General features: G+C 43.9%; 1 protein-coding gene across 1 annotated transcript; it reads right to left on the bottom strand.

The window, feature by feature from the left end:
* Positions 1–1275: 1275 nt before the first annotated feature.
* LOC130025398 (NADH-cytochrome b5 reductase 2) lies at positions 1276–10687 on the bottom strand. The gene is made up of 9 exons (XM_056116352.1): positions 10667–10687; positions 9625–9771; positions 9354–9426; positions 6582–6688; positions 6020–6143; positions 5346–5429; positions 4543–4628; positions 2358–2457; positions 1276–1448 (listed from the first exon to the last, which is right to left on the bottom strand). The coding sequence occupies exons 1-9, from the start codon at positions 10685–10687 to the stop codon at positions 1276–1278; spliced, it is 915 nt and encodes a 304-aa protein (XP_055972327.1).
* Between the last annotated feature and the right edge of the window lie 15981 nt (positions 10688–26668).

The following is a 26668-nucleotide window of genomic DNA, read 5'->3' as shown; positions in this document are numbered from 1 at the left end:
CAGCTCAGTGCTTGGGGGACTGGGTGGTGCCCGGGATCGAACTCTGGCCTCCCACACGCAAAGCACACACTCCAGCCAAGCATGCGCTTTCCCCATGGAACTAATTTGGGATTAAACAGGGCCTAAAAAACTAATTTGGGATTAAACAGGGCTGGGTTTGAAGCTCAGCTCTGCCATCTGCTGGATGACTGGTGATATAACTTCATCTCTGAGCCTCTGCGGAACAAAGTCCCCAAGAAACTGTGGCTTGTTCATAAGAAAACACTGTCCTGTCCTCCCGTTGTTCATCGATTTGCTTGAACGGGCCCAGTAACGTCTCCATTTTGAGACTTATTGTTACTGTGTTTGGCATATTGAATATATACTCTCGGTAGCTTGCCGGGCTCTCTGAGGGGGGCGGAGGAATCGAACCCAGCTCTGCTGGGCTGACTGCGCACAAGGCAAACACCTTACCGCTGTGCTATTGCCCCAGCCCATGTTCATGAGAATGACAAGAAATCCATCACGAGCTGTACTGCACGCCCACCACACTGCAGCAATGGGGTTTTCATACCATGAATGACAGAAGGCAACAGGGGCCATGGGTAACCAGGGGGTCTAAGGAAGTGAGAGATTTAAGGAAGAGTTTCTGTAAGTAACATCCCTGTCTTGTTACAATCAGCATAGGCCAGGCATTTAGGGGATCCCCCCTCCCCACCAAAAGAGCGCCCTTTGCCTCCTCTGCTCCTGCAAAATGCCTTGGAGTCTAGTGTTCCTGGCGCCCACCCACTTCCCTGTTATGTCTGTTTGTGACGCCATTTATACACAGAGGGTGCTTGAACTCTATTAAGTCTGACCTTGAAAGCAGAACTTGTGATTACAGGGAACTGACAAAGACCCCGAAGAGAGTTTTCTGGAATTCTTCCCTGGCTGTTGCCAGTTATGGTTCTGCCAGGCACACTGAAGCACACAGCTCATGCACGTAGCAGACCTGGCCTTCCAGCTGCCACTCGTGCGTGCCCGAGAGCCACACCTCATGGGTCATCTGCTTTGCACTGAAGTTTATTTCACTAAATGATGGGAAATGATCCTAAAATGGACTTCCTCTGAGTCTCCTCAGGCAAGACAGTCCCAGAAAGTCATTCTGCCTCCATTTGCAGGTCTCTGCTTAGAAAGAGGACTTCCGAGGTGTTTAAGAGCACTTTGGATCAGATCCCAGTGTAACAGAGTGAAGCTGAACTTACTTAGAAAACCGAGGAAAGGGAGTTGACAGATATGCCGGAGACAAGGGAGGTGTTAGTAGACGAAAATCATCTCCTCGGTGTAACCCAGTTTCATCAGGTTAGGAAGAACAGTTCCCTGGATCATGATGGGTGGACCACACAACAAGATGAATGTGGAATTCCCGGGAAGAGGGAGGTGCATCTTTATCATGTCAGCGGTGACGTAGCCCACGCTGTACTCCCAATCTGAGGTGGAGGAGAAGCAGAAAAGAAAGCTGTGGGGCTTCCGGGTCTACCCTGAACCTTCCTGGGGTCTCCTGCCCTCTCTCTCTGTAGCGCTGGGACAGGAAGGCCAGGTGGATCTACAGGCTTAGCAGGCGACTTGTTTCCACAGAGAGTATAGCAGGGGAAATAGAAAGGAGAGGGCAGGGATAGGGGCATGGGTGGCTGGCCTCTTCAGTATTTACTTCAAATGTCAGGCTTGACTGCTGGGACTCTTAGGCCCCAGCTGGCATCTGTTGCATCTGAGCATTGGTAAGGAGGAGCCCATGGCTGGGTGTGGTGGGAATCAAGGCAGAGAGCTGTGTGGGCAGAGCCCAGTGGCTTCCCCCCCCACCCCCCCACACCAGCAGCTCAATTAGATGGTGCCATTTGCTAGGAAGCTTTGAGAAATGCAATGTGGAGAGGCGGGGAGAGGTACACTGTGGGAGCTAGACACTGAGTGGCTGGGGCGTCTCCTCAGTTCTAAGTATCTGAGGTTAGTAGTGAGGGCAGAAGGGCCGTGGCAGTATTAGATGCTTTGTGCATGGAGGTTACAGGGAATTCTGGGAGAGAGAGAGAGAGAGAGAGAGAGAGAAAGAGAGAGAGAGAGAGTGTGTGTGTGTGTGTGTGTGTGTATGGGGGTAGAGGTGACCTAATGTCTCTGTTCTCTTTTAGTGGTCAGTGCTATGTGGAGACACCAAATGCTTCTCTTGACCGTTCTCCTAAGCAGGTCATCCCAAATCTTTTTTGCCTCAAGCACCTGTATTTCCCACATGAAAGTATCACCCAAAGCCTCAGCTGAAATCCGACCTAAACACCAAACAAGTACTAAGAGCGCTTTAGGCAGTAGTTAAAGGATGGAACTCCCCATGGTAGAATCAATGGGGTTCATACCAGCAGGAGGCCTGTCCACGGTGTACCATAGTTTGAACTGGTCTTCATGAGTCCTAGCAATCTCTTCAAGTTCCGCTCTCACCAAGATGTCTTCCTCTGTCTAGAAAGGAAGCAACATAAACCGAGTGCCCAACCCCCATCCCACAATTATGTTCTGCTTGTTCCTCAGCCTGAGATTATGGTCAAAACATTCCTGCCCAAGCTGCTTCCCCTCTTTTTAAGTGCTTTTCCTGCAAACTTTGAGTCAGAGTGTCTATGGCCATCCCAGCTCCACCACCTCCTCTGCTCTCTGCTCTCTCTTCTCTGGGGCAATATATATATATATATATATATATATATATATATATATAGTAACACTGCCTTCCCATTGTTTATCAATTTGCACAAAAGGGCATAACCATTGTGAGACTTGTTATTATTGTTTTTGGCATATCCAATATGCCACGGGGAGCTTGCCAGGCTCTGCTGTGCAGACAGGATACTCTTGGTAGCTTCCCTGGCTATCCAAGAGGAAGGAAAGAGGATAGCCTCCTGGCTATCCAGGAGGAATCAAACTGGGTTGGCCACGTGCAAAGCAAATGCCCTACCCGCTGTGCTATCAGTCCAGCCTGTACATATATATATATTATAATATTTTTAATATATTATTATATATATATATATATATATAGGGATCAGACAAGATCGGGCGCGTTCAGGGTGGTGGAGTGATAGCACAGCAGGTAGGGCGTTTGCCTGACACGCAGCCAACATGGCCGACCCGAGTTCGATTCCTCTGCCCCTCTCGGAGAGCCCGGCAAGCTACCGAGAGTATCTCGCCAGCACGGCAAAGCCTGGCAAGCTTACCCGTGACGTATTCGTTATGCCAAACACAGTAACAACAAAGTCTCACACTGGAGACATTGCTGGGCCCGCTCAAGCAAATCAATGAACAACGGAAGGACCATGACCGTGATATATATAGGGGGTCACCTCAGAGACTAGTCTGCTTGTGGGACCATTATGTGATGCTGGTGATTCAAATCAGGCTGGATAGGATGCAAAGCAAGCACCTTATCCCCTATACTCTCTCTCCAACCCCATAATATATAATAGTACCAGAAAGGAAAACAGAAATTATAATCTTAATTCAGAGGGAAAATGTGGTAGCATCAAAAGTGATCTGTCAGAGGCTCAATGATAATGCACAGTAACATCATGATTCTGATTCTGATAGTTCCACTTTGTGAGTCATATTTATTCTTTGATTTTTTTTTTAGGGTGAAGGTCTTCTAAGAGATGCTCAGGCAGCCTAGGGGCAACTTCTAGCAATACTTGGTCAATACATCAAGGGCCAGGGATGCAGTACTGCTCAGGGCCTGCCGTGCCAGGGACGACCAAGGCCAGGCTGGCAGTGCTCCGCAGCTCTTAGGACCCTTACAGCCGGGGTGCCTTGTGGTATTGCAGATGAAGCAGGGATCAAGCACATAAGGCATGTGCCCTAGCCACTGACTATCTCCTAGCCCTGCTGTATGATTTACTGAAAATTATCCGAATGGGGAAGGAGAGTGGTAGGTGATGACACAACCGAAAGGACTATGTTGAAAATACAAAGAATTTTAATAAAAAGATAAAGCCTGTGTGGTAATGTTGAGAAAAACACAGGGGTTGGAGTGATAGCACAGCAGGTAGGGCGTTTGCCTTGCACAAGGCCGACCTGGGTTTGATTCCCAGAATCTCATATGGTTCCCCCAAGCACCGCCAGGAGTAATTACTGAGTATATGAGCCAGGAGTAATCCCTGAGCATCACCGGATGTGACCCAAAAAGAAAAAAACCTCACACATAAAAACATTTTGTTGTCAATAGATAATAATTTTAAAAAAATAGGCAAAAAAGAGCAAATATCTAATTGTTCCTGTATTTTCTAAAATTTCCATGAGGGCATCTATGATTTTACTTTAGAAAAGCACAGGAATGCCTATTAAAAGAAGGAAGGAAGGAGAATTTAGTTTTGGGGGTAGACTATGCCTGTTTTGTTTGGTTTTTAAAGGGAAAGCAGCCAGGGGCCTCGCTGGATCTATGAACCTTCCCAGAACTGCCAGCAGTCCACAGTGTGAGCTCAGTGTGTGGGGAGGGGTGAGGGCAGAGCTCAGCAAATGCTCTGTCCCGCCCCACATGCTTGGAACTGACTCAGCGGAACAGACCTGGTTGGCAAAGAGCAGAGAGATCTTGGTCTTGTCAGCAGGGTTCTTGATGATGTGCCGGATGAGCTGCAGCATGGGCGTGATCCCTGGAACACAGGACACGGACTGGTCAGCTCTCTTTCCCTCTTAGTGCCCACAGCCGCTGCTCTATGAAGTTCAACAGTTTTCCTTGCCCCCAGTTCTATAATTTTGAACACCCCTCCAACCTCGGCATCAATACCAAAGTGGGGCATCACCCTTCATCTTGGTTTTCGCTTCTGACACAACAGTACCCCAAAGTCCGTTCTCGTTGTCATATATGATGGCAAGGATGTGGCTTTGGGACAGGAAAGGGGGTTCCTCCCCAGCTCTCTCACTAACTATCTGAAGGAGGTGAGTCATGTCCTGCAGTCAGTGGCTGTAGTCCTCACTGCCCTCATCGTAGAACAAATAATGACAAGTATGTGATGATCTGAACATGATTATTACAGAGCCTGGCATGATGTAGTGTCCTTACATGTTAGTTTCCTTTCAGGTCTTCATTTTCAAGGGGTGGGGTTCAGGCTTGAACTGGATCCTTGGGCGACCATGTGTGGGTCTTCCCAGGCAGCTCCGTGATGCCCAGACTGACTGTAAATGTTTCCCAGACTCCTGGGGCAGATGTTATATTGGTTGAAGATCAGGACATAAAGGGCCCATTCAAGGCCTGTTGGGGACACTGCATTTCTAACTGAAAGAGCCAGGGAAGGAGTCCCTCACATCACCTTTCCAAAGGCAATCACAGTCTCAGAACTCACCCTGTAAAGCCCCCAGATGCCTCTCACCTGTGCCCCCAGCAATCATTCCCAAGTTCTCAAACACTCTTGTTTCAGGATCATGTGCAGTCTGTGTTCTGATGGAAATATCTCCTGAAACACAGAGGAAACTTCTGACTTTTGCTGCTCCTGTGAGCATCTGCTGAAGATCGCTGACTTTCCTGGAACTCCTAACAGGCAAGGCCACTGGAGGAGGTGGCTGTATCGGTTCAAGTCAGTTCTGGTGACAGTGGCCTCGCTAGCCCCAATACACTGAGATGGGAACCCACTCTGCACCTCCTTCAATATCACTAGACCTTTCCTTCTGAGAAAGGAGGGAAGCAGGAAGCTAATACAATACCCAAAAGAGCATTTTAAAAAAATGTACATCAGTAAAGAACAATGAATATGTACAAAGATGAACAAGGATTCTTTCCTTCTTTCCAAGAGTCATTCATCTCTCTCCACCCTTCTCTCCACCCTTCTATCCATTCTTTGGCACTAGCCTACACCTTTGATCACAGTAGTGGTGAGAAAAATCTAAATCATTCCCCTAATAATAGTGAGGTTTACAATCTTGTAAACTAAGTGGACTTTAAGGACATGCCCATATATCTCAAAACTGAGACGTTTACTATAACAATGAAATCATTGTATGTATCTTCTTTGTCCTAGCTGGAAGTCCAATGACAATTCACAAGTACCTGGTGCATTATAGACCAGACGTCCAGTCGGCCCCCGGAAAAGGATGCAATCCCCAATTTTCATGTTATCCAAGTACTGACTCATCTTTCCCCCTTCTGGATGACTGGCATTTTTAAAGTAGACCTGAGAAATAAGACAGCACAGTTTTCACACCATCAGACCCAAGTCTACAGCTGCATACAAATCAAAAAGCATTTCTCTGCTACTGGAAACCATCAGAGAAAATCTGCCCTCACAGTTGCTGTAACTAAAGTCTTTAATTCTTGAAGACTTCACCACGTCAACTGTGGCGCTGTTGAATGACACTGCTGGGATGCAAGAGACAGTGTAGGAGTTAAGGCACCAGTCTGTTGTACAGAGTTGGACCCCCAGTATCACATGAGGTCTCCTGGGAACTGACGGGAGTGACCCCTGAGCACAGTCAGGAGTAAGCACTTCTAGATGTGGCTCAAAAACAAGCAAACAAACAAAAACACTGTTGGAAAGCCACGTCCAGGGTCTGGTTTCCTCACTTACATGGTCTGTGAGGTAGAGAGAGCTGAACAGGATTGAATCATTTACCTTTACAATCAAATCCACAAAGCCTTGATCATCATCACTGGACACTGGTGTGTAAGGTCTGGTGACTATGTTGTCATTGATGGAGGCTATGAGATGGACATAGTGACCTACAGAGAAAGGCATGAATAGTAAGTCTGAGTGAACTACACATTGTGCAGCAGAGCGCATGGGAGAAGGAAGAACAGGCAACAATTCAGGCTACCCTCTTGTCCCTCCTCCTTGTGCTACCCTGGGAAAACTCCATCTTCTTGCTCTGTGAATGGGAATACTGTTTCTTTTTTGTCTCAGTCTACAGCTACAATTCTGAGCTTCATGTAGATGAACTATCAGAGAATGCCTTACAGATCAAGGAGGACTAATGTTGGAGGCTGGGGATTAAAAATTATAAGGGGGCAGAGATTTTATTCAACAAGCTACAGTAAAAGCAAAAGCATGTAGAAAGTCTGCATTCAATTCTTGTTTGTGTCTGTTCCCTTGAGCCCTACCAGGAGTAACCCTGAGTACAGAACCAGGAGTAGCCCTTGAACATCACTAGATATCATTCCCAAACTCTAAAAAATATCAGAAAGAATTGTTTTCATTTTAAAGCAATATACGTTGCCTTCACAAAGTTTATTTTTCTGAATTGGGTGCATCATAGGGACTGTGAATGAATTATGGTCCCCTCCATCTGAATCCTTCTGCCTGGAACAGAGCAGTCTGGCTGCACCATTATGTTGAGTCCCTGAAGTTAGACGCCCATGGAGCAGGAGATCAACAAGAACAATAACTCTGTGTCTTTCTCACTAAAGGCCCTACTCAGTGGAGCAGGGACAGTGCGAAGAACCCTGCTTCTCAGCATTCCCAAACTATAATGGACCAGGTGTGGCCACAGACCTCTGGATGACGACTAGATCCCAGAGAGATGACAGCTGGGTAACTTATTTATCTATTGGGTTTATGATAGGAGACATCAGTGACTATGGCAATTTGTGGCGAGGAGAGAGATGCTAAGAGACTGAGGCCAGAGAAAGCTGTGTGCCACAGTCTCTGCAGACATGGGCACTAACAGCAACAGGAAACTGGATGACACAGGAAGACCGAACTAGTGTGTAAACAGTAGCACAGATCTAGGAAGAGTGAGAGGAGGGGAGGAGGGGAAAGAAAGAAGGTGTAAGAAGAGATAGTCATTACATCTGTTTCAGGAACATAAACCAAAGTCTCAGAGGTGGCACAAATACTCTGGGTGAAGAAAGTATAGGCTCAATGACACGGGTAGGGACCTGGTTTGGCACTAGGGTCAACTTCAGAATAAATGTCGGAGGCAACTTCCTTCTGGGAGTCTGAGACTGTAAATGTTAGAAAGGGTCTTTCAGATTGGCATTGCTAGAGAAAATGGGGTTACACCAGCTGGTCCCACGGGGCTCATCTCTAACCAACTTCTCATTAAAGCACAGGAATGATGAGTAAGCTCTGAGTTTTTACAACAAATTCTTCCAGAAGGTTCCAAATTGCCTTGTCTCACTAACTTTGCACTGCCAGCCTCAGAGCCAAGGAGAGTGACTCATGGCAGATACTAAAAACTGCACTGTCCTCCCGTTGTTCATCGATTTGCTTGAGCAGGCACCAGTAAAGTCTTCATTGTGAGCCTTTTCATTATTACTACCTTTTGGCATATCGAATACGCCATGGGGAGCTTGCCAAGCTCTGTCGTGTGGGCGGGATACTCTTGGTAGTTTGCTGAGCTCTCCGGGAGGCACTGAGGAATCAAACCCAGGTCAGTCACATGCAAGGAAAATGCCCTAAAGGTTCTTCATTCTTTCTGCCTTTTTTTATAGCAGGGCTGGCCTCACAAGGCAGACAGAGGGCTAGGAGGCAGCCATCCAGTACTAAGCTTCTATAGATGGAAAAGGAGCAAGGAAGCCACGAGGAAGCTGAGAGTCCAGGTTGCTTATCTACTATGTAATCTTGATACCAGAATGGGTGAGGTCAAGGTTTTGTCCTGTGTCCACAAGACAAGCAGGCCATGGATTAGGGTCTCTATCTAGCAGGGAGCGCATAGGAGTTGATTCAAAGCTCTGGATCGAGGCTGTGGGAGTTCCCACCTCAAGCAGGCTGACTTAGTCGGTGGCTGATGTTACAGACTAGAAACAGGGCAACTTCAACTCCAGGATGCTATAGCTCCTGTCCATAATGAGGCTCTTCCTGAGTGGGTAACTGATGAGAATTCATGTGGTAGGAGGGTGTGAGGGGGAAGGCACCAACTCCCCCATATTCCAGGTCTTTCTACTGACTACAAGGGGATCATCAGCTACTCCCATCCTACCCATGAAGAGGCACTTTGCAGTTTCTGAATTTTCACACCCACCACTTACAACTCAAGTACCAGGGAGATCTAAGAAACCCCACTTCATAGATGGGGCCCCGAGGGGTTGACAGACTTGTCTAAGTTGGCTCTACAAGAAGCCTGGTGAGATCTTAGACTTGATTCTATCTCACTTTTGCTGTTGTTTCTATCATGGTGCTGGAGACAGAACTGAAGACTTCACACAGGAGCCTAGAAAGTGCTTGACTGCTGAACCTTAGCCCTAGACTCTAAACTCACTTCTTTTCAGTGCTTATTAATACTTTCATGTTTGACCAAACTGAACAATGAAGGTCATAGACAGTTTTCAAATCCTTCTCATCTTCCCTAGGCTCCTGTGGCTCAGAGAAGCTACCGGGGCCAGGTGGCGCTCAGCTGTGTCTAACAGGAGAGTCCCAGCCCTGCGAGGCTCACTAGGCAACACTTACCGACAGGAAGGCCTAAGACATGGTCTGGTGTGGGCAGCTTAAAGCGAAACCTCCGAGTGTTGTGGGTGATTTCCTGATAAAAACAGAAAGCAGGGGCAGGCTCAGTCAACTTTCTGGATGCTGCCCTGAGCCGCTCAATTGCCTGGGAAAAGTACTCCTGAGCCCCCAGCATGAGAAAGCAAGCCCAAAGCCAACCCACTTCTCATTCCCCATCACTCTCGTCTCTCTCCCTTTCACCTCTGACAGCTGAGGGGAAGGGGGAAATTCTTACTTCTTTCTCAACCAAGGCCAGTGGGTATTTGGTGTCAGGGTCTCTTAAGGTGACAAGCAGTCTCCTCCTCCGTGAGTTGAGGCCCCTCACGGTTAACACCAGCACGGTGAGCCCGATAGCAGTGATGGCAAGGATCAGCGGCGGTTCCTAGTTAGATACCGGCAGGGCAGGGACAGGTCAGCTTCTGCCTGTCTTGGGCAGGTCAACTCTCAGGCCCCGAGGCCCCCTCTCCACACCTGAGGCACAGCCGGGGAGAATGGAAGAGAGAAGGACTCCAACAGAAAGGGGTGCAGAGGGGCCAGAGCTATAGTACATGGTTAGGGAGTTTGCCTTGCACACAGCCTACCTGAGTTCGATCCCTAGCATCCCATATGGTCCCCCAAGCACTGCCAGGAGTAACTCCTGAGTGCAGAGCCAGGAGTAACCCCTGAGCCTCGCTGGGTGTGACCCCTCCAAAAAGAGAAAGGGGTGCAGAATGCTTCGCAACGGATGAGGGGGGGCTGACGAGGCTCCGTTTGCCCTTAAGCCTCCGTTCATGTCTGCTGGGTCAGGGGCTTGACTCCAGCAATCAGTGGCAGAGATGTGCTGTCCTCTGGCTGTGCCTGAGAACTGGGGTAGGGCTGGCATTCCCCTACCCTCTGTGCAGACTTAGCCTGAATAGAGGTAGGAACGGGTGAGAGACACCAAGACACCAACGAGGCGGTGCCTCAAGATCTTTGCACCTGGTGCTGGCAGTGGAGTCGTGGGTGCCCACCTGCCCCTATCCCCCCTATCCCGAGGCCAGGAGGAAGCTTCACTTCTCCTCCTCAGCCCTGTCTCCTATCCTTTCAAGCGCGGCCTGTTTCCAGCCTGACCCCTGTCAACTGGCCCACCCTCCTGCATTCTCCAGCTCGGCTGCAGTTGGTGGCCCGGGTTCCTTGGGTCCCTCCGGCGGGCGGTGGGGGGGGGGGGATTTCCCTCACCACCCCCCTTTCCCGTAGGACCGCGTCAAGTGGGCATCTCAAGCCACTAGGGGGCTGGGCCCCCGCCACGTCGCGGCCACCTGGTAGGACCAGCAGAACATGTCTGTCGCCGCGGGAGGTGGGTTGGAAGGCGGGAGGCGAGGCTCCCCGGCGCTGGGACCCTTTGACTCTGCCTGGGAACTAGTAGATGGGCCCGGCCGCCGCCGCCGCAGCCGCAGCCGAGGAGATGGTGGGCGCGCGCTGACCCCCACGCCTGACCCCAGCCCGCGACACCCTCACCGGCCTCCTCTCGCGGAACTGCCGAGCCGACCCTTCCCCCTGCCTCCCCCTTTGCAGACAGGCGCGGGCGCGCCCACGGTCCTCGGCCTCGGCACACTGGGGACGCGCGCAGCCGGGTCCCAAGGCCGGCGCTGATGCAGGGATACCGGGAGGGCTGGGGGCGGGCGGACTGAAAGCCTTAAAGGGCTTCGCAAGGATAACCGGTCAGTACTTGTGTTTCAAACCATGATGCCCAAGAGGAAGGGGGGGGGGAGGGGGGAAGGGAAAGAGAGGAGAGAGAGAAAAAGAGAGGAAGGGAGGGGAGGAGAAGGGAAAGGGATAGAAAGAGAGAAAGAGAGTGGAGGGAGAGGGAGGGAAAGGGAGGAAAGGGGGAAGGGAGGAAAGAAGGGAGGGGGAAGGGAGGAAGGGAGGAAGAGAGGACAGAAAGAGAGGGAGGGAGGGGAATGAAAGGGAGGGAGAGAGAGAGAGAGAGAGAGAGAGAGAGAGAGAGAGAGAGAGAGAGAGAGAGAGACTGTAATTTGCAATAGAGATTGTAGGCTGGGAAGGGAATAAGGGTGGTGGCCGGAGGGAAACTGGGGACACTGGTCATGGGAAATGTTCACTGGTGAAGGGCTGAGTATTGGAGCATCCAATAACCCAATCATGAACAACTTTGTACCTGTGTATCTCATGGTCATTTAATCACTTAATCACTTAACTTCCCGTTAGTCATCGATTTGCTCGGGTGGGTGCCAGTAACGTCTCCATTTGTCCCTGTCAGGTGTTAGTGTAGCCCAATGGCATCTGTTCGCTCTGGGAACATGAAGAGCCTCAAACCGATCATTCATGATCTTGATGAAGAAGTCTGACCATCTGGTAGATGGGCGGCCACGTGGTCTTTTGACATCCCGTGGAGTCCAGTCGGTAACAGCTCTAGTCCAGCGGTCATCTTTAAATCTCATTACGTGACCAGCCCATCTGACTTTTGACACCTTGGCAAATGAGACAGCATCCCTGATTCTTGATCGTAGACGGATGTCAGAACTCCGGATTCTTTCTCTCATTTGAGTGAAACATGATATTCCAAGCATAGCTCTTTCAATTCTTCTTTGGGAGACCTGAATAGCGTTCTCATCCTGTTTGTGTAGGGCCTAGGTCTCTGAGGCATATGTTAATGCAGGAAGAACAGTGGAATCAAAGAGATGTGCCCGGAGCCGGAGGTTCTTCGTCCTCTTAGCTATTTCTTCCACGTTCTTGAAGGCGTTCCAAGCCGCTCTCTTCCTCCTGTACAGCTCGGTTGCCAGGTCATTTGTCATGTTGACTTCTCGACCTAGGTACACATGGCTGTTGCATTCAGAGATGGTCATTCCGTTGAGAGCGAATGGGGCATCAGGAACAAGGCTGTTTCTCATAAACATTATCTTCGTAAGATTCAGCTGTAGTCCTACCTTTCCACACTCACAGTCAAAGTCGGCCAGCATTTGTGCCGCTTGGCTGATGTTTGGTGTTATTAAAACAATGTCATCAGCAAAGCGGAGGTGGTGTAGTTGCCGATCATCTATCTTCACGCCCATTCCTTCCCATTCCAGTCATCGCATGATGTTCTCGAGGGTGGCACTGAAGAGTTTCGGTGAAATGGTATCACCCTACCGAACCCCTCTCTTGACATCAATAATTACTTCTTTGTAGAATGGTGAGATCCTGGTAGTGAATCGCAATACAGCTCACGGAGGATCTTGATGTATTGGGCTTGAATGCCCTGATTGGCTAGGGCTTCAATGACCGCTTCCATCTCAACAGAATCAAAGGCCTTCTTTAAATCAATGAACGTTAAACAGAGCGGCATCTTGAACTCCCGAGAAACCTCAAAGAGCTTGGTTATCGTGTGGATATGGTCGATGGTGCTGAATCCTTTGCGGAACCCGGCTTGCTCGCATGGTTGTCCTTCATCTAGTGTTCCACCAATCCTATTTAGGATGACTCGAGTGAACAACTTGTAGATGACAGACAATAGGCAGATCGGGCGATAGTTGTCAATGTCATGGATGTCTCCCTTCTTGAACAGTAGTACGGTCCTGCTGGTTTTCCATTGGGACGGAACCTTGCATTTAGACAGGTAGCGTGTGAAAAGCCGAGCCAGTGTATTGATGAGTACTGATGGCAGGTTCTTCAGGTGTTCAGGTGTATCTCATGGTAATTCAGTTAAAAAAATTGACTAAAATAAAATCACTAGAACTCAAAAAAAATTAAAATAAAATCTCTACTCGGAGGAGTGTTCATTCATTCACTCATTCATTTGCTCATTCATTAGTACTGGAAGAGAGATGAAAAGTCCCCAAGGCAAGCATAAAGGTAGGTGTAGATGATTGTGAGGGTTCTCAGAGAACATCTCAGGAAACCCTCCCCTCCTCCAATCCAGTGGCCATTTGGCCAAGTTGCACTCCTCCCCTCTGGACACAGGAGCTAAGACTTGATTCCCACCCCTAGCCACAACATACCCTGCAACCTCCTCAATGTCTGCTGGCACCAGGAGATTCCTGCCAGACAGCTCATTTTTGAGGCTCTAATGAGTGTGATACAGTAGCTAGGAATCTAGTAGTAAAGAAAGTAAAACATCTTCATAGACTTATTTTCCATGTATTTTCATTTCTGGAAAAAAAAGAGGAAAGCTTGCTCATATTTTTTGACTTTTTCCATTTATTTATCTTTTTCTGTTTTTAAAATTAAAACATATATATATATATACATTCTTTTTAGTTTGGGGGGCACACCTGGAAATGATCAGGGCTTACTCCTGGCTCTGTGCTCAGAGAGAGAATCCCTGCTATCAGACTTAGGAGGCCACATGGAGTGCAGGACATTGAACCCAGGTTGTCTACATGCAAGGTAACTGCCCTACCTGCTGTACTATTGCTCTAGCCTGTATATATATATACTATATATATATAGTATAGATAGATAGATAGATATGTGTGTGTGTATTTTTAGATCACTTTTATGCTTAATATAAGAGTTGCAAGTATTTCCTCCAATTTATAACATATTTCCCCTTTCTCTTCCCACCCCTTCTCTACCAGAAGTTTCTAATGGCAGTGAAATCACTGTCAATCTTCAATCTCTTGCCTTTATGACAAATGTAACCTATGTTTTGAGACCTGTGTATTCTATCCAAGGTCATAAAGCTGACATTTTCTCTGAAGGTATTTATATTTTTCCTTTCACATTTAAATTTCTCAACCATTTGGAGCTGATTTTTCTGATGTTAGATATGGGTATGATTTAACTGTTTTTATATGAATAATATGCCTCAGTAACAATTGAAGTACATGGTTAAGTACTTTTTCATTTAGGGTCTTCTCTTATTTGCTGAAAGGACCTGTGGATTGGCTAAGGACCAAGCAGGTGGCCCTCATTAATTAAGAAAAGTCAATACTTTTAAAATTTTATTTTTAATTTTATTTATATTGATACTATAAGTTACAAAGTTGCTCATAATAGAATTGTTTCAGGCATACCGTGTTTCAACACAAATCCCACCACCAATATTCCCTTCCCTCCATCTAGTCCTCAGATTCCCTCCTACCCTCTAACCTCCCTCCTTCCCCCACCAGCAGGCATAACATTTACTTTATATTACTTGTTCCAATAAAACTTAAAGGGAAGGTAAATGGAGTTATCAGAAAATAAATCAATAAAAGTCACTTTGTGATAATTGCTATGTGATTTTAACCTATGTAAATAAAATCCAAATCACTTAAAACAATAGAGTGCTCTGCCTGTACTCATTTACATAACTAAGTTTTCAGTTCTAGATTATAAAATATTACATTAAATTTGATTTTGTACTTGGATCTTATTATGTCTTCTCTATCATACATTTTCAATTCTGTGCTAATATATTTTAGAGTTTCCATGAAATAGGCAAAGCTTACAAGTGTAAAATTTAGTAAGAGTGAAGAAACTTAAGAAAATTTAAATCAATAATTTAAATTAATAACTTTTACCTGTCAGGGCCAGAGCAATAATACAACAGATAGGATATGTTCCATGCATACAATCACTCTAGGTTTCATTCCCCGCAACCCCCATCCCACCTAGAATGATTCCTAAGTGCAGAGTAACCACTGAGCACTGTTGGATGTGACCCCAAAACCAAAATAACAATTACAATATTTTTTCTCTTATATCAGGTTTTCTCAGATTTGATCAATGTGAAGATGTAGTCAGCATGGTGATGGGGTGACTTCAGACAATTTACATCCTATTCATATCACTTACTTAAGTATGTAATTACACATGCGGAATTTTTAATTTTTAAATGAGCGATCCTCTTATTAGCCTGAAAGTCCATATGGTGGAGACCTTGTTTCCACAGGACATACTATTTAGCTCTCAAAACGTAACATTTAATAAATATTTAATGAAAGAATAAGTTAATGTCTGTTCTGTGGCATTTCCCACCTGGCACATGGTAGATGATCATAAATACACAAGAGAGAAGCAATTCTTTTCATCAATATTCTAGGCCTTTGTCTTCTATTTTTTTCTTAGTAATACGTATCTCCAGATAATGTAGTGTATATTTTATTACTTATTTATTGCCTCTCTCACTTGTATCCTGTCCTAGTACAGTGCCTTCAATTGGCAGGTGCTCAATGGCTATTTATGATACAGATGAATGACAAATGAGTGAAATTCAGTTCCCCCTTTGACTCAGTGAACAGTCTATGTCTGTCTGGGAAGCAGAGGTACCTCACCTTTTCCGAATTTGATACTAGAGAGGCATATAGCACCTCCTCCTGTATTAATCTTGGAGCAGGATAAAAGACAGGCATTTATCTGGACTCTCAGTAATTTTGAGAGGGTAATGATTCCCCTCTCCTCAACACTCCTACACACTTCATGAGAGGCTGTCACATGCTGCCTGGTTTGTTTCATCTTCTGTAATCTCCTGAAATAGGCTGTGAGCACATGGTGCTCATCTCTAAATTCCCAGCTTAGTAACAGGGCCTGGTAAAAAGCAGACCCGCAGCATTTACTGGGGAGGTGGAGAGGTGAAGGGGATGAACATCTGTTTGTCACTGTTTGGGCGATGTGAGACTCTGCCCCTGGGATCTTTTTCTGTGGAAACCAGGCCTCTAACTGCTGAGAATTCTAGCAGAAGAAGCTGAAACTAACTAAATTCATGCTTCAGAGTGTTTGTTCTCTTAATGATTTCCAGGCTGCTGTGAACTTTTCATTAGCTTTTGAACCTCAAAATTTACTTATTTTCATCTTATCTCCTGAACAAATAACCGCTTCCTAGGTTCGAGTTTTAAAGCCTAAACTATGCAGACTATAAGTGACACTCCTGCCCTCCATATATCCACATATTGATCTTTGGAACTTGTGAATTCTGCCTAATGTGGCAAAAATGTCTTTGTGGCTGTGAGTGAAATGTTGAAATAAGGATGATTGCCCTGGATTGTTAGAGGGGCCCTATCTGATCACAGTAGTTCGCATAAGAGGAACATAGGAGAAGATAGTAGAGAAAACAGTGGTGCAGTGACAGAAGCAGCAGTTGGAGTGACAAACTTTTTCTTTTTTCTTTTTTTTTTTTTTAAATGTTCGGGACCATATCTGGAGTGCTCAGGAGCCAGACCTTGAGTGATACCCAAGGTACCATACAATGTCAGGGACTAAAGCTGGACCTCCCACATGCAAAGCATTGGCTCCAGCCCTTTGAGTTACAGACTTTGAAGATGGTCAAGGGGTCATGTACCTTAGAACCCCGGTGGCTGCCAAAGGCTGAGAACAGTAAGAAAATATGAACTGCTGATACCTGTGCATGAAAGTGCTTTCATGCTTGTACCCTCCAGGTTTGTTAAATAGTTTGCTCTGTTCTGTTTAAAAAGTTTATTGGAGCAATTTCTTATCTACTTTTCCAGTTTGGTTTTGGGGCTATATCAGTGGTACTCCTGGCTCTGATGGATCACTTCTATCAGGCTCAGAGGACCATATAAGGTACAAGGGATCCAATCTGGGTCTACAGCATTCAAGGCAAATGGCCTATTCACTGTACTATCAATCTGGCACCATTAGAAGTAATTTCTTGAAGTTAAAAAAAAACTCTTTCATGGAATTAATGATTTGTATAACTCAAAGTGGAAAAAAAAGTAACTTAAAGTAATTAAATACAAATGCTATAGCTACTACTAGATTAAAAATCATTGAGATCTATGAAATGAGATTTTTAAATATACAAAACAGTAACACTGCAGTACTGTCCTCCCATTGTTTGTGGATTTGTTCAAGCAGGCACCAGTAACGTCTCACAAATTATGAGACTTGTTACTGCTTTTGGCATATCGAATACATCACACATGGGTACCTTGTCAGGCTTTGCCGTGGGGGTGAGATACTCTTGGTAGCTTGCCGGGCTCTCCGAGAGGGGCAGAGGGATCAAACTAGGGTCGGCCAGGTCGGCCGTGTGCAAGGCAGACGCCCTACCACTGTGCTATCACTCCAGCCCTGTGGCTCAGGAACAAAATTTAAAATTCGTACCAGTCATGGAATGAGATAATTGTAGGAACAAATGTATAAAACCCTTGTGTGGACTGTTCTCAGGGCTCAACCCTTATGGCCATAGCTAGGTTGAATCTGCATGCGTAATAAAACTGGGTACCTCCCTCATCCTTCTCCAGGGCAGCCGATTTCTTGGTCAGAGTTTGATAACGTTCTGTGAGTGACACTGATCCCAAAGTCTGACAAAGAAAGTAGAAAGAAAACAGGCCAGAACTTCTCAAACTTTTTGATTATAGATTATCTTATTACTTAAAAAAAATCATTAATTTCTAGCTTTTTGAGGAATGCCCATATTATTCTCCAGAAAAACTGAACCAGCAGGCATTCCCACCAATAATGAAGGAGAGTCCTTTTCTCCCTACAAGGTTGCTCTTGTTTTTTTGATGTGTGTCAGTCTCTGTGATATCTCATTGTTGTTTTGATTTGCATCTTCCTTATGATTAGGAATATAGAGCATTTTTTTCATGTATCTTTTGGCCATTTGTATTTCTTCTTTGAGGAAGTTTCTGTTCGTTTCTTCTCTCCATTTTTTGATGTGGTTGGATGTTTTTTCTTGTAAAGTTCTACCAATGCCTTATATATCTTGAATTATCACTGTCACTCTCCCTGTCCTCCCGTTGTTCATCGATTTGCTCTAGTGGGCCCAGTAACATTGTGAGACTTGTTACTGTGTTTGGCATATCGAATACGTCATGGGTAGCTTGCCAGGCTTTGCCGTGCGGGCGAAATACTCTCAGTAGTTTGCCAGGCTCTCCGAGAGGGGCAGAGGAATCAAACTCGGGTCGGCCATGTTGGCTGCATGCAAAGCTAATGCCCTACCTGCTGTGCTATCACTCCAGCCCATCTTGATATATATATATATATATCTATATATAGATATATATCTCTATATATTTATACGTAGATATATATATATATATATCTTGAATTAACCCCTTTAACAGATGGGTATTGAGTAAATATTTTTTTCCAATATGTGGGCTGTCCTTTTATCTTGAAAGTAGGTAAAGGAACAAACATGATAATCCCTCTGTATCTGTATTGCAAACTATAATGCCCAAAAGGAGAGGGAGAAAGAGTGATGGAGAGAAAGACAGAGAGACAGAGATAGAGACAGAGAGAGAGACAGAAAGAGAAGAAAAATGCCTGCCATAGAGGCAGGCTGGTTGTGGGGACGGGAAACTGGGGGTCATTGGGGGTGGGAAATAGGAATAGAAACTGGTAAGGGATGGGTGTTGGAACATCGTACGACTGAAACCTGATCATGAACAGCTTTGTAACTGTGTATCTCATGGGACTCAATAAAAAATAAATTTAAAACAATTATTAAGCTTTTGTTTATAGCATTTATTAATTGTCAACACAATAGATATCAAAGAAGATTTTTAGGCAGCAGATAGTTGTTTTTGTGTTAAAAATAACCATAATACACCCATAGGTATTAATAAATGATAGTCATTATTTAATTTTTCCCAAAGTTGCACAATATATAGCTGATAGAAAGTATGCATTCTCCTATCTGTTTTTTTACATTTAATGTTCAGAACATCACATGACATGTAACCTCTGGAAAACACCACATACTTGTGAGAGAATGAGAATTAAAAGGGAGAATACTGTTTTAATATTGCTACGGAAATAGTTTTGATCTTTCAGACTTCCCTCAAGGGATTTTGTAGACCCCAATTGTTTGCCTGATTATGTTTACATTATCTCGGCTGTAAGTCAATTTCAACTGTGAACATTAAAGCAAAATTTTGGATGAAGTATTTGTATATACAATCCAGTAGTACACTGAAACATGAAAGTATCATATCCAGGTGGTAGTCATTTCAAGGATGTAGAAACTAGGAAATTTATTAATGTGTATTTAATGTATAATGAATTTAATGAGAGAGCTCTTTTATCATTTCAATAGATGCACTAAAATGTTTTAAAAAAATTGATGTGAATTTCTTATTTTAAAATCCCAGGAAGAATCTGATTAAGTATATATAAATAAATTTTGAAAGCTACCTCTATTTGCAAGTTAGCTTCATGCTTAATTATAATGTTCCAAAAGTACAGCATGAGGGAACGGAAACTTCCTGAGCACTCAGGAAACTCAAGTAATAGGTGGAGAGATTAATTTCCCATATTTGTAGTGAGTGGGGAATCAGCAGACACTGGTGAAAATTCAAAGTTGGGCAGTTATTAAGAATCTACCATTTAGAATCATCCATTACTACCATGTTCTATTCCCAAGGTGGCGAAGAAATACACAATGGTGGTTGCAAAATCTTCCCATCTCTACAAAGATGCTGAGTACCATCTGAAGGCTGAGCTGCCATGGCCAAGAACCGCCTGTGTTCTCACTACCTCCCACAGTATGGCTGGAAAATAAACTGGAACAGCTAAAGAGAAAGTGACTGCAAAGGCCGCTTGGGAAAGGGCCAAGAAAGCTCCAGTTTCTTTCTTGTAGATCCCTCTCCCAGCAAACTTAGAAATCAATCTCTGAGCATCTCCCTGTCTGTCAACTCTAAAAGACATCTGGGAACAGTAAGAAATGCCTCTTATATCTTGGAGAAATTGTTTTAAACACACAATTGAAAGTGAATGTTTCACCCAAGACTTAAATGCTAAGCCTATCTCTGACATCCCCCTGTTTTTTTTGGCTCCATCTTTCCCGTTCTCAGAAGCATTGAATCCTGTGTCCTATATATTGGATATAGGATTCAATATGTATTTCATCTACAGTATTGAGTACTATCTTTTGGTACTCAATATTGTTTTCTTGAAACACTTTCCTGCAGATAATCTTTCTCTCACCTCCGGTCAATTCCAAATTAGTGTCAGAGTCACATCTTCTCTTCATCAAAGCCATCCTAAGGTCTCCCCCAGTGTATACAACTATATTGACATCCTACAAAACCTTTGTGGCCCCAATGAAATGTTAGTTTGCTAGTTATCTCAGCGAGAAGTTCTTTCATTTCTGGGATATTATTGATTCTGTGTGCTTCTTTCTTTTGTTTTGAATTTTATTAAAGTAAATTTGAGTAGCAACATACTCAAAGTAATGAAGTACTTTTTTATTTTTTGCTTTTTGGGTCACACCCAACAAATTCAGGGGTTACTCCTTGTTCTGCACTCAGGAATTACTCCTAGCGGTGCTTGGGGGACTAGGATGCTGGGAATCGAACCCGGGTAGGCCACATGCAAGGCAATAGTACCCGCTGTACTATTGTTCCAGCCCCTAATGAAGTACTTTAAATAATTTTCCAAAACTATGACCAGGACCCATAGCAAGAATCTTAAATCTACATATTTTCTATAGAATTGTAAATTATTTTGTTGTTGTTGTTGTTGTACCACACCAGGCAATATATAAGGATTACTCCTGACTCTGCACTCAGAAATTGCTCCTGTTGGTGCTCAGGGGACTATATAGGATGCTGAGGATCAAATCAGGGTAGGTTGCATGCAAGGAAACGCCCTCCCACTATACCATCTCTTTAGCCCCTGTAGATTTGCAAAATTTTAAAGTAAATAGTGAGGCACAAAATTATTTATCCAGTGATTTAATTCAGTTCAGGTATACTACTTCATATAGGACAGATATAAATTTTCTTTCTTCTTAAATTTTCATATCTATTTATATGAAGGAAGAGGATCCTGAGATAGCTATTACTAAGAATCAGAAAAGCCTCTTTTTTAAACTTTATTTACTGTTACTTACAAAATATTTATCTCTTTAAATAATGTGTTCTGGGTCCTGTGGAAGTGCTGGAGATAAAATGATGAATAAGGGGGCTGGAGCAATAGCACAGCAGGTAGGGCGTTTGCCTTGCAAGCAGCCGACCTGGGTTTGATTTCCAGCATCCCACATGATCCCCTAAGCACCACCAGGGGTAATTCCTGAGCTCAGAGCCAGGAGTAACCCCTGTGCATTGCCGGGTGTGACCCCCCCCCACAAAAAAGCAAAAAAATATGATGAATACGTCTTGGAAGGTGTTGAAATGAGTCAGTTTGGAAAACATTGTACATGAATTGGGTTAAGAAAAATGGCTGTGGTAAGTCTGTCCCACGTGGCCAAGAGAAGTAACCACTACAGCCACATTTGATAAAGATTTTTCTACCCAGGCAGTGTATACATTAAGTGCTACAAGAAATCAAAAGAAAGAGACTTAAATCGCTTCCATTTTACTTATTAGAAAGAATAGTCACTTCTCATACTCTAATTTTGTGTTCTATGTGAGACAATTTTTAAAACATTAATAAAATTTTAAAATTAAAACATAAGGCAATTTATGTTTTTTCAACAAACACTCCAAAGGACAAACTGTAGAAGTGCTCCCACTTGTATCATCTGCCTGTTACCCCACATGGGCAGATGTCCCATGTCTGTCAAAGGCAGAAACAAAGAGAAATTCCAGCACTCAGTGCTTGTGGGCATTAAAGTATACTGATATATTTTTACTTAGTAGCTGGACAGCGGTAGGGCGTTTGCCTTGCACGCAGCCAACATGGCCGACCCGAGTTCGATTCCTCCGTCCCTCTCTGAGAGCCCGGCAAGCTACCGAGAGTATCTCGCCCGCACGGCAGAGCCTGGCAAGCTCCCCGCGACGTATTCGATATGCCAAACACAGTAACAACAAAGTCTCCAATGGAGACGTTACTGGGCCCGCTCGAGCAAATCGATGATCAACAGGAGGGCCTTACTTTACTTTTACTAGTAGCTGGATCTCGAGATTCAGACTACATTTTAGTACTCTAACTATACTCTCTAACCAAAGGACTTGAACTGGAATTTTCATTATTGTGAGAGGAAATATTTCAATGTTGCTTTGAGAACAAGGGGACAATAGCCACAACCCTAGTAGTTCTCAATAATGTTTTTTTAATTTGCTTTGGGACCATAAACAGCAGTGCTCAGGGCTTACTTTGTGCTCAGGGATCACTTCTGACGAGCTCCAGATGGGGTGCCATGAACTGAACCTGAGTTGGCCACATGCAAGGCAAGTGCCTTATTTACTTTACTATATCTCAGACCCCTGTGTGACGCTTTTTCAGGCTTCAGCTTGGCTAAATGATAGCTCACCAATTATATTCATCAATCAAGCATAAATTTAGATTTTGCTCTGAGGATTTGATTTTGTAGATGTAATTAATGCCCCAGGCAGCTGAATTTAGATAAAAAAAAGTTTAGTCTGATTAATCCAGGTCTTAAATTGATCAATTGAAAAGGCCTTAAAGCCAGAACTGAGATGTTTCAAAAAGAGAAAATATACTGTCTGTGGAGAATTGCTTCAGTCCATGTTAGTGGGATTCCAGTGTCCTGTGATCTTCTCTTTCTGACTGACTGTCCTACAGACTCTGTCTCCACATCTTGTAAGCCTGTATTTATTTGCTAGACCTACTGTTTTGCTAGGTTCACTGTCACAAAATAACACAAATGGGGGAACATAGAAGAACAGAAATCTATAGTTCTGGGAGCCAGAAATCTGAGATCAAGTTGGCAGTATTGACTCCCTCTGGTGGTGCTGATGGAGAATCTGTTCTATCTCTCTCCCCTTTCTCCTAGGGTCGGCTGGCAATCTTTGTTGTTCCATACTCATATGCGCTGGAGTGGTAGCACAGTGGGTAGGGCATTTGCCTTGCATGCGGCCGACCTGGTTCAATTCCTCTGTCCCTCTCGGACAGCCCGGCAAGCTATCGAGAGTATCCCGCTCGCATGGCAGAGCCTGGCAAGCTCCCCGTGGCATATTTAATATGCCAAAAACAGTAACAAGTCTCGCAATGGAGACGTTACTGGTGCCCGCTGGAGCAAACTGATGAACAATGGGAGGACAGTGCTACAGTGCTACTCATAAATGATATGAATTGTTCTCTCCCTTTTCACAGTCATATGATGTTCTCTCCCCAAGTGCATATCTTTCTCTTCACCTGATTCCCCCTCTTATAAGGACATCAGTTATATTGTATTATGACTTCACATTAATTTGATGAACTTGATGAACTTGATGAACTTGCATCTGTAGCAAGTTACTGTCTAGCAGGAACTTGAACTTGATAACTTGATGAACTCTAAAAAGCCTATTTCCTTCAAAAATCAATATTCAGTATGGGCTGGAGGTCCCTATAACTTTCAAGGTTTCTTTGGTTAAACCTTGGCATAACAGTTTGTTGTATCAAGATATTGGTTGTATTCCATGAAACAATTTATCTGAAGCATTGGTTATTCATATAGTACAACTTATATTCCCAGAAACATTGCCTCATATATATATATTTATATATGTAAGCATAATGCAATTGCTGAGATCATGCAAATAAGGCCAGAATTTAGGATTTATCCTAAAATGGTTATTGATAGAACTCTGTGGTATCTCAGAGGAGCTCAATGATATTTTTTCCAGAAAGTGGCTATTGTAGCAATAAACAGACTTTGCCACCTGTAGCAACTTACTGTCTAACAGGAATGAACACCTTGAGAAGCAGATAACAGGCTGTGTGATATTTGAACAGGGCTCACTCTCAAACAGGCGATATGAGAAGTAGGAAGGAAACTGTAGGCCAAGTGTTTGGGGGTGGGGGTGGTTAAGATATTTCACATTTTTGAGCTTCTGGTAGATGCCATACTTGCTTAGAGCTAAGTATTTCTTTTTTTTTTTTTAATTTTTTTATTAGTGAAACACCATGAGGTACAGTTGTAGATTTACAATTTTTTGTGCTTGGGCTTGATTATACAATGATCAGATACCCATCCCTCCACCAGTGCCCATTTTCCACCACCATGGATAATATCCTCCCCACCCCCACCCCCCCCATCCCCCCCTGCCTCTGTGGCAGGGCAATCCCCTGTGTTCTCTCTCTCCTTTTGGGTGTTGTGGTCTGCAATAGAGGCATTGAGTGGCAAACATGTTCAGTCCATAGTCTACTTTCTACATGCATCTCCCCTCCTGGGAGGATCCTCCAAACACACTTTATTTGGTGCTCCCTTCTCTATCTGAGCTGCCCTTTCCTCTAGAATGCCCGACTGGCCACTAAGCCATGGAGTAATCCTCCTGGTGCTGATCTCAGCTATTCTTGGGTATTAATCTCATATTTTGTTACTTTATGTCCCCCAGATGAATGCAATCTTTCTATGTCTATCCCTCTCTTTCTGACTCATTTCGCTTAGCATGATACTTTCCATGTTGTACCACTTGTATGTAAATTTCATGACTTCATCTTTTCTAACAGCTACATAGTACTCCATTGTGTAGATGTACCAAAGTTTCTTTAACCAGTCATCTGTTCTTGGGCATTCAGGTTTCTTCCAGTTTCTGGCTATTGTAAAGAGTGCTGCAATGAACAAACAAGTGCAGATGTCACTTCGACTATACATTTTTGCCTCTCTGGGATATATTCCCAGGAGTGGTATTGCTGGGTCAAATGGGAGCTCAATTTCTAATTTTTTGAGAATCATCCATACTGTTTTCCAGAAGGGCTGAACCAGTCGACATTCCCACCAACAGTGAAGGAGTGTCCCTTTCTCGCCACATCCACGCCAGCATCGGTTGCTTTTGTTCTTTTGAATGTGGGCCAGTCTCTGAGGTGTGAGATGGTATCTCATTGTGGTTTTGATCTGCATCTCCCTGATGATTAATGATGTAGAGCATTTTCTCATGTGCTTTTTTGCCATTCGGATTTCTTCTTTGAGAAAGTTTCTGTTCATTTCATTGCCCCATTTTTTGATGGGGTTGGATGTTTTCTTCTTGTGGAGTTTAACCAGTATTTTGTATATCCTGGATATCAACCCCTTGTCAGATGTGTATTCGGCGAATATCCTTTCCCATTCTGTAGGCTGTCTTTGTATTTTGGTCACTATTTCTTTGGAGGTGCAGAAGCTTCTTAGTTTAAGATAGTCCCATTTATCTATCTCTGTTTTCACTTGCTCAGACAGTGGCGTGGCATCTTTGAGAGCTAAGTATTTCTTACTTGATTAAATCTTCACCACATTCATGCCAGGCAAATATTAGTTTCTGTAAAGGTGAAGGAAACAAGTCTTTGATGGTAGATAGTAAAGCTAGATCAACCCGAAGGCAATTCTGATTCTTTTTACAATCTGTACTTGAAAATTCAACTATTTACTATTTGACTTATTTGTAACTCAAACCCAATACTCATAGTGTTTTCATGTTCATTCCTGGGTATGACTCAGCAGTGACAAAGTCAAGTGAAGGGACATACAGGTACTTAGCAGAGACATTTTGTTTGCATGTTTGGAGTCTACTTGGTATCATGATTTTTCTTTTTTCACTTTTGTATTCTTTTGTTGGTAATCTGGCTATGGAAAAATGACCTTAACCATAGTGCTAAAGTACCATCTAGTAGTGTTTCTAGTGCCATGTGTCTCTGATGCATCATGGAGAAAATATGTATAAAGCACCAATTTTGTTCAGGCATGCAACACAGTGGAAGCAACCTTGCTTGACGTTAATGTTAGTGAAACAAGATTATATGTGCAATGAAGTGACTTGAAACAGAAACACATAAAACCAGAGGCTCATAGAAGCTGAAATTTGTACTTTCTCTACAAGCAAAGGTTCATTATTCACTAGCTCCATGTTTTTGGTGATTTTCTAGAATAGAATTACTGCAAATGAGACTTTGTCTGTGTGACCTTTAAAATCACTGTCACAGGGTGAGAATTAGAATTGTACTCAGGAGTTGATCTATCTTCTTACCTGTCTCAAGAATGAAGGAAATTGTAGCCTGAAAGCCTCTGGAGGTGATACTTTCATCAGACTGGAAGCAGATGGACTTTACACCAGAATTGCTCAGTGCAGGGTTAAGGACATGAAAGTCCTACATCCAAACTGGATCAAGTATGACAAAGGCAAATCAAGGCCAGGGTCCTGGCAAATGTATGTGGCTTTTGATAGAAGAGCAAAAATTATCTTTTAGATAATTCTTGAGAAATAGACTTTTCTGGTGGATTTCATGATAAAAAAAAATAAAAAGGCAGTTCGCTTCATTAAAATATGCATCCAACCCCATTAACATGTCTATTCTGTTTTATCTTCCAAACACTATTCTGTTGATTCTCCAGCACACTGGACCGTGCTGCTAAGGGAACCGATTCTAACCATAGTGCTTATTTCAATGACACATGCCTATTTTATTGCTAGTTTAGTGTAAGTTTTTATCCTTTTCTGTTTAAATAATTTTTTTGATTTTTCCATCTTATTTTTCATGCTTTTGTTGTAGTAGCAGAGAGCATTGAAGGGATAGAGGTG

The sequence above is a fragment of the Sorex fumeus genome, unplaced genomic scaffold, assembly GCF_029834395.1.
Source record: "Sorex fumeus unplaced genomic scaffold, SorFum_2.1 ptg000030l, whole genome shotgun sequence".
Lineage (NCBI taxonomy): Eukaryota > Metazoa > Chordata > Mammalia > Eulipotyphla > Soricidae > Sorex > Sorex fumeus.
Note: the sequence above shows the minus strand (reverse complement) of the source record. Positions and strands in the feature narration are given on the sequence as shown.

Coding starts and splice junctions, on each gene's coding strand:
- LOC130025398 (XM_056116352.1), bottom strand. CDS start 10,687: ATGTTCTGCTGGTCCTACCAG. Junction 6,689..9,353: donor TGTCTTAGGCCTTCCTGTCG/GTAAGTGTTGCC, acceptor CTTTCTCTGTAG/GTCACTATGTCCATCTCATA. Junction 1,449..2,357: donor CGTGGACAGGCCTCCTGCTG/GTATGAACCCCA, acceptor CCTCCACCTCAG/ATTGGGAGTACAGCGTGGGC.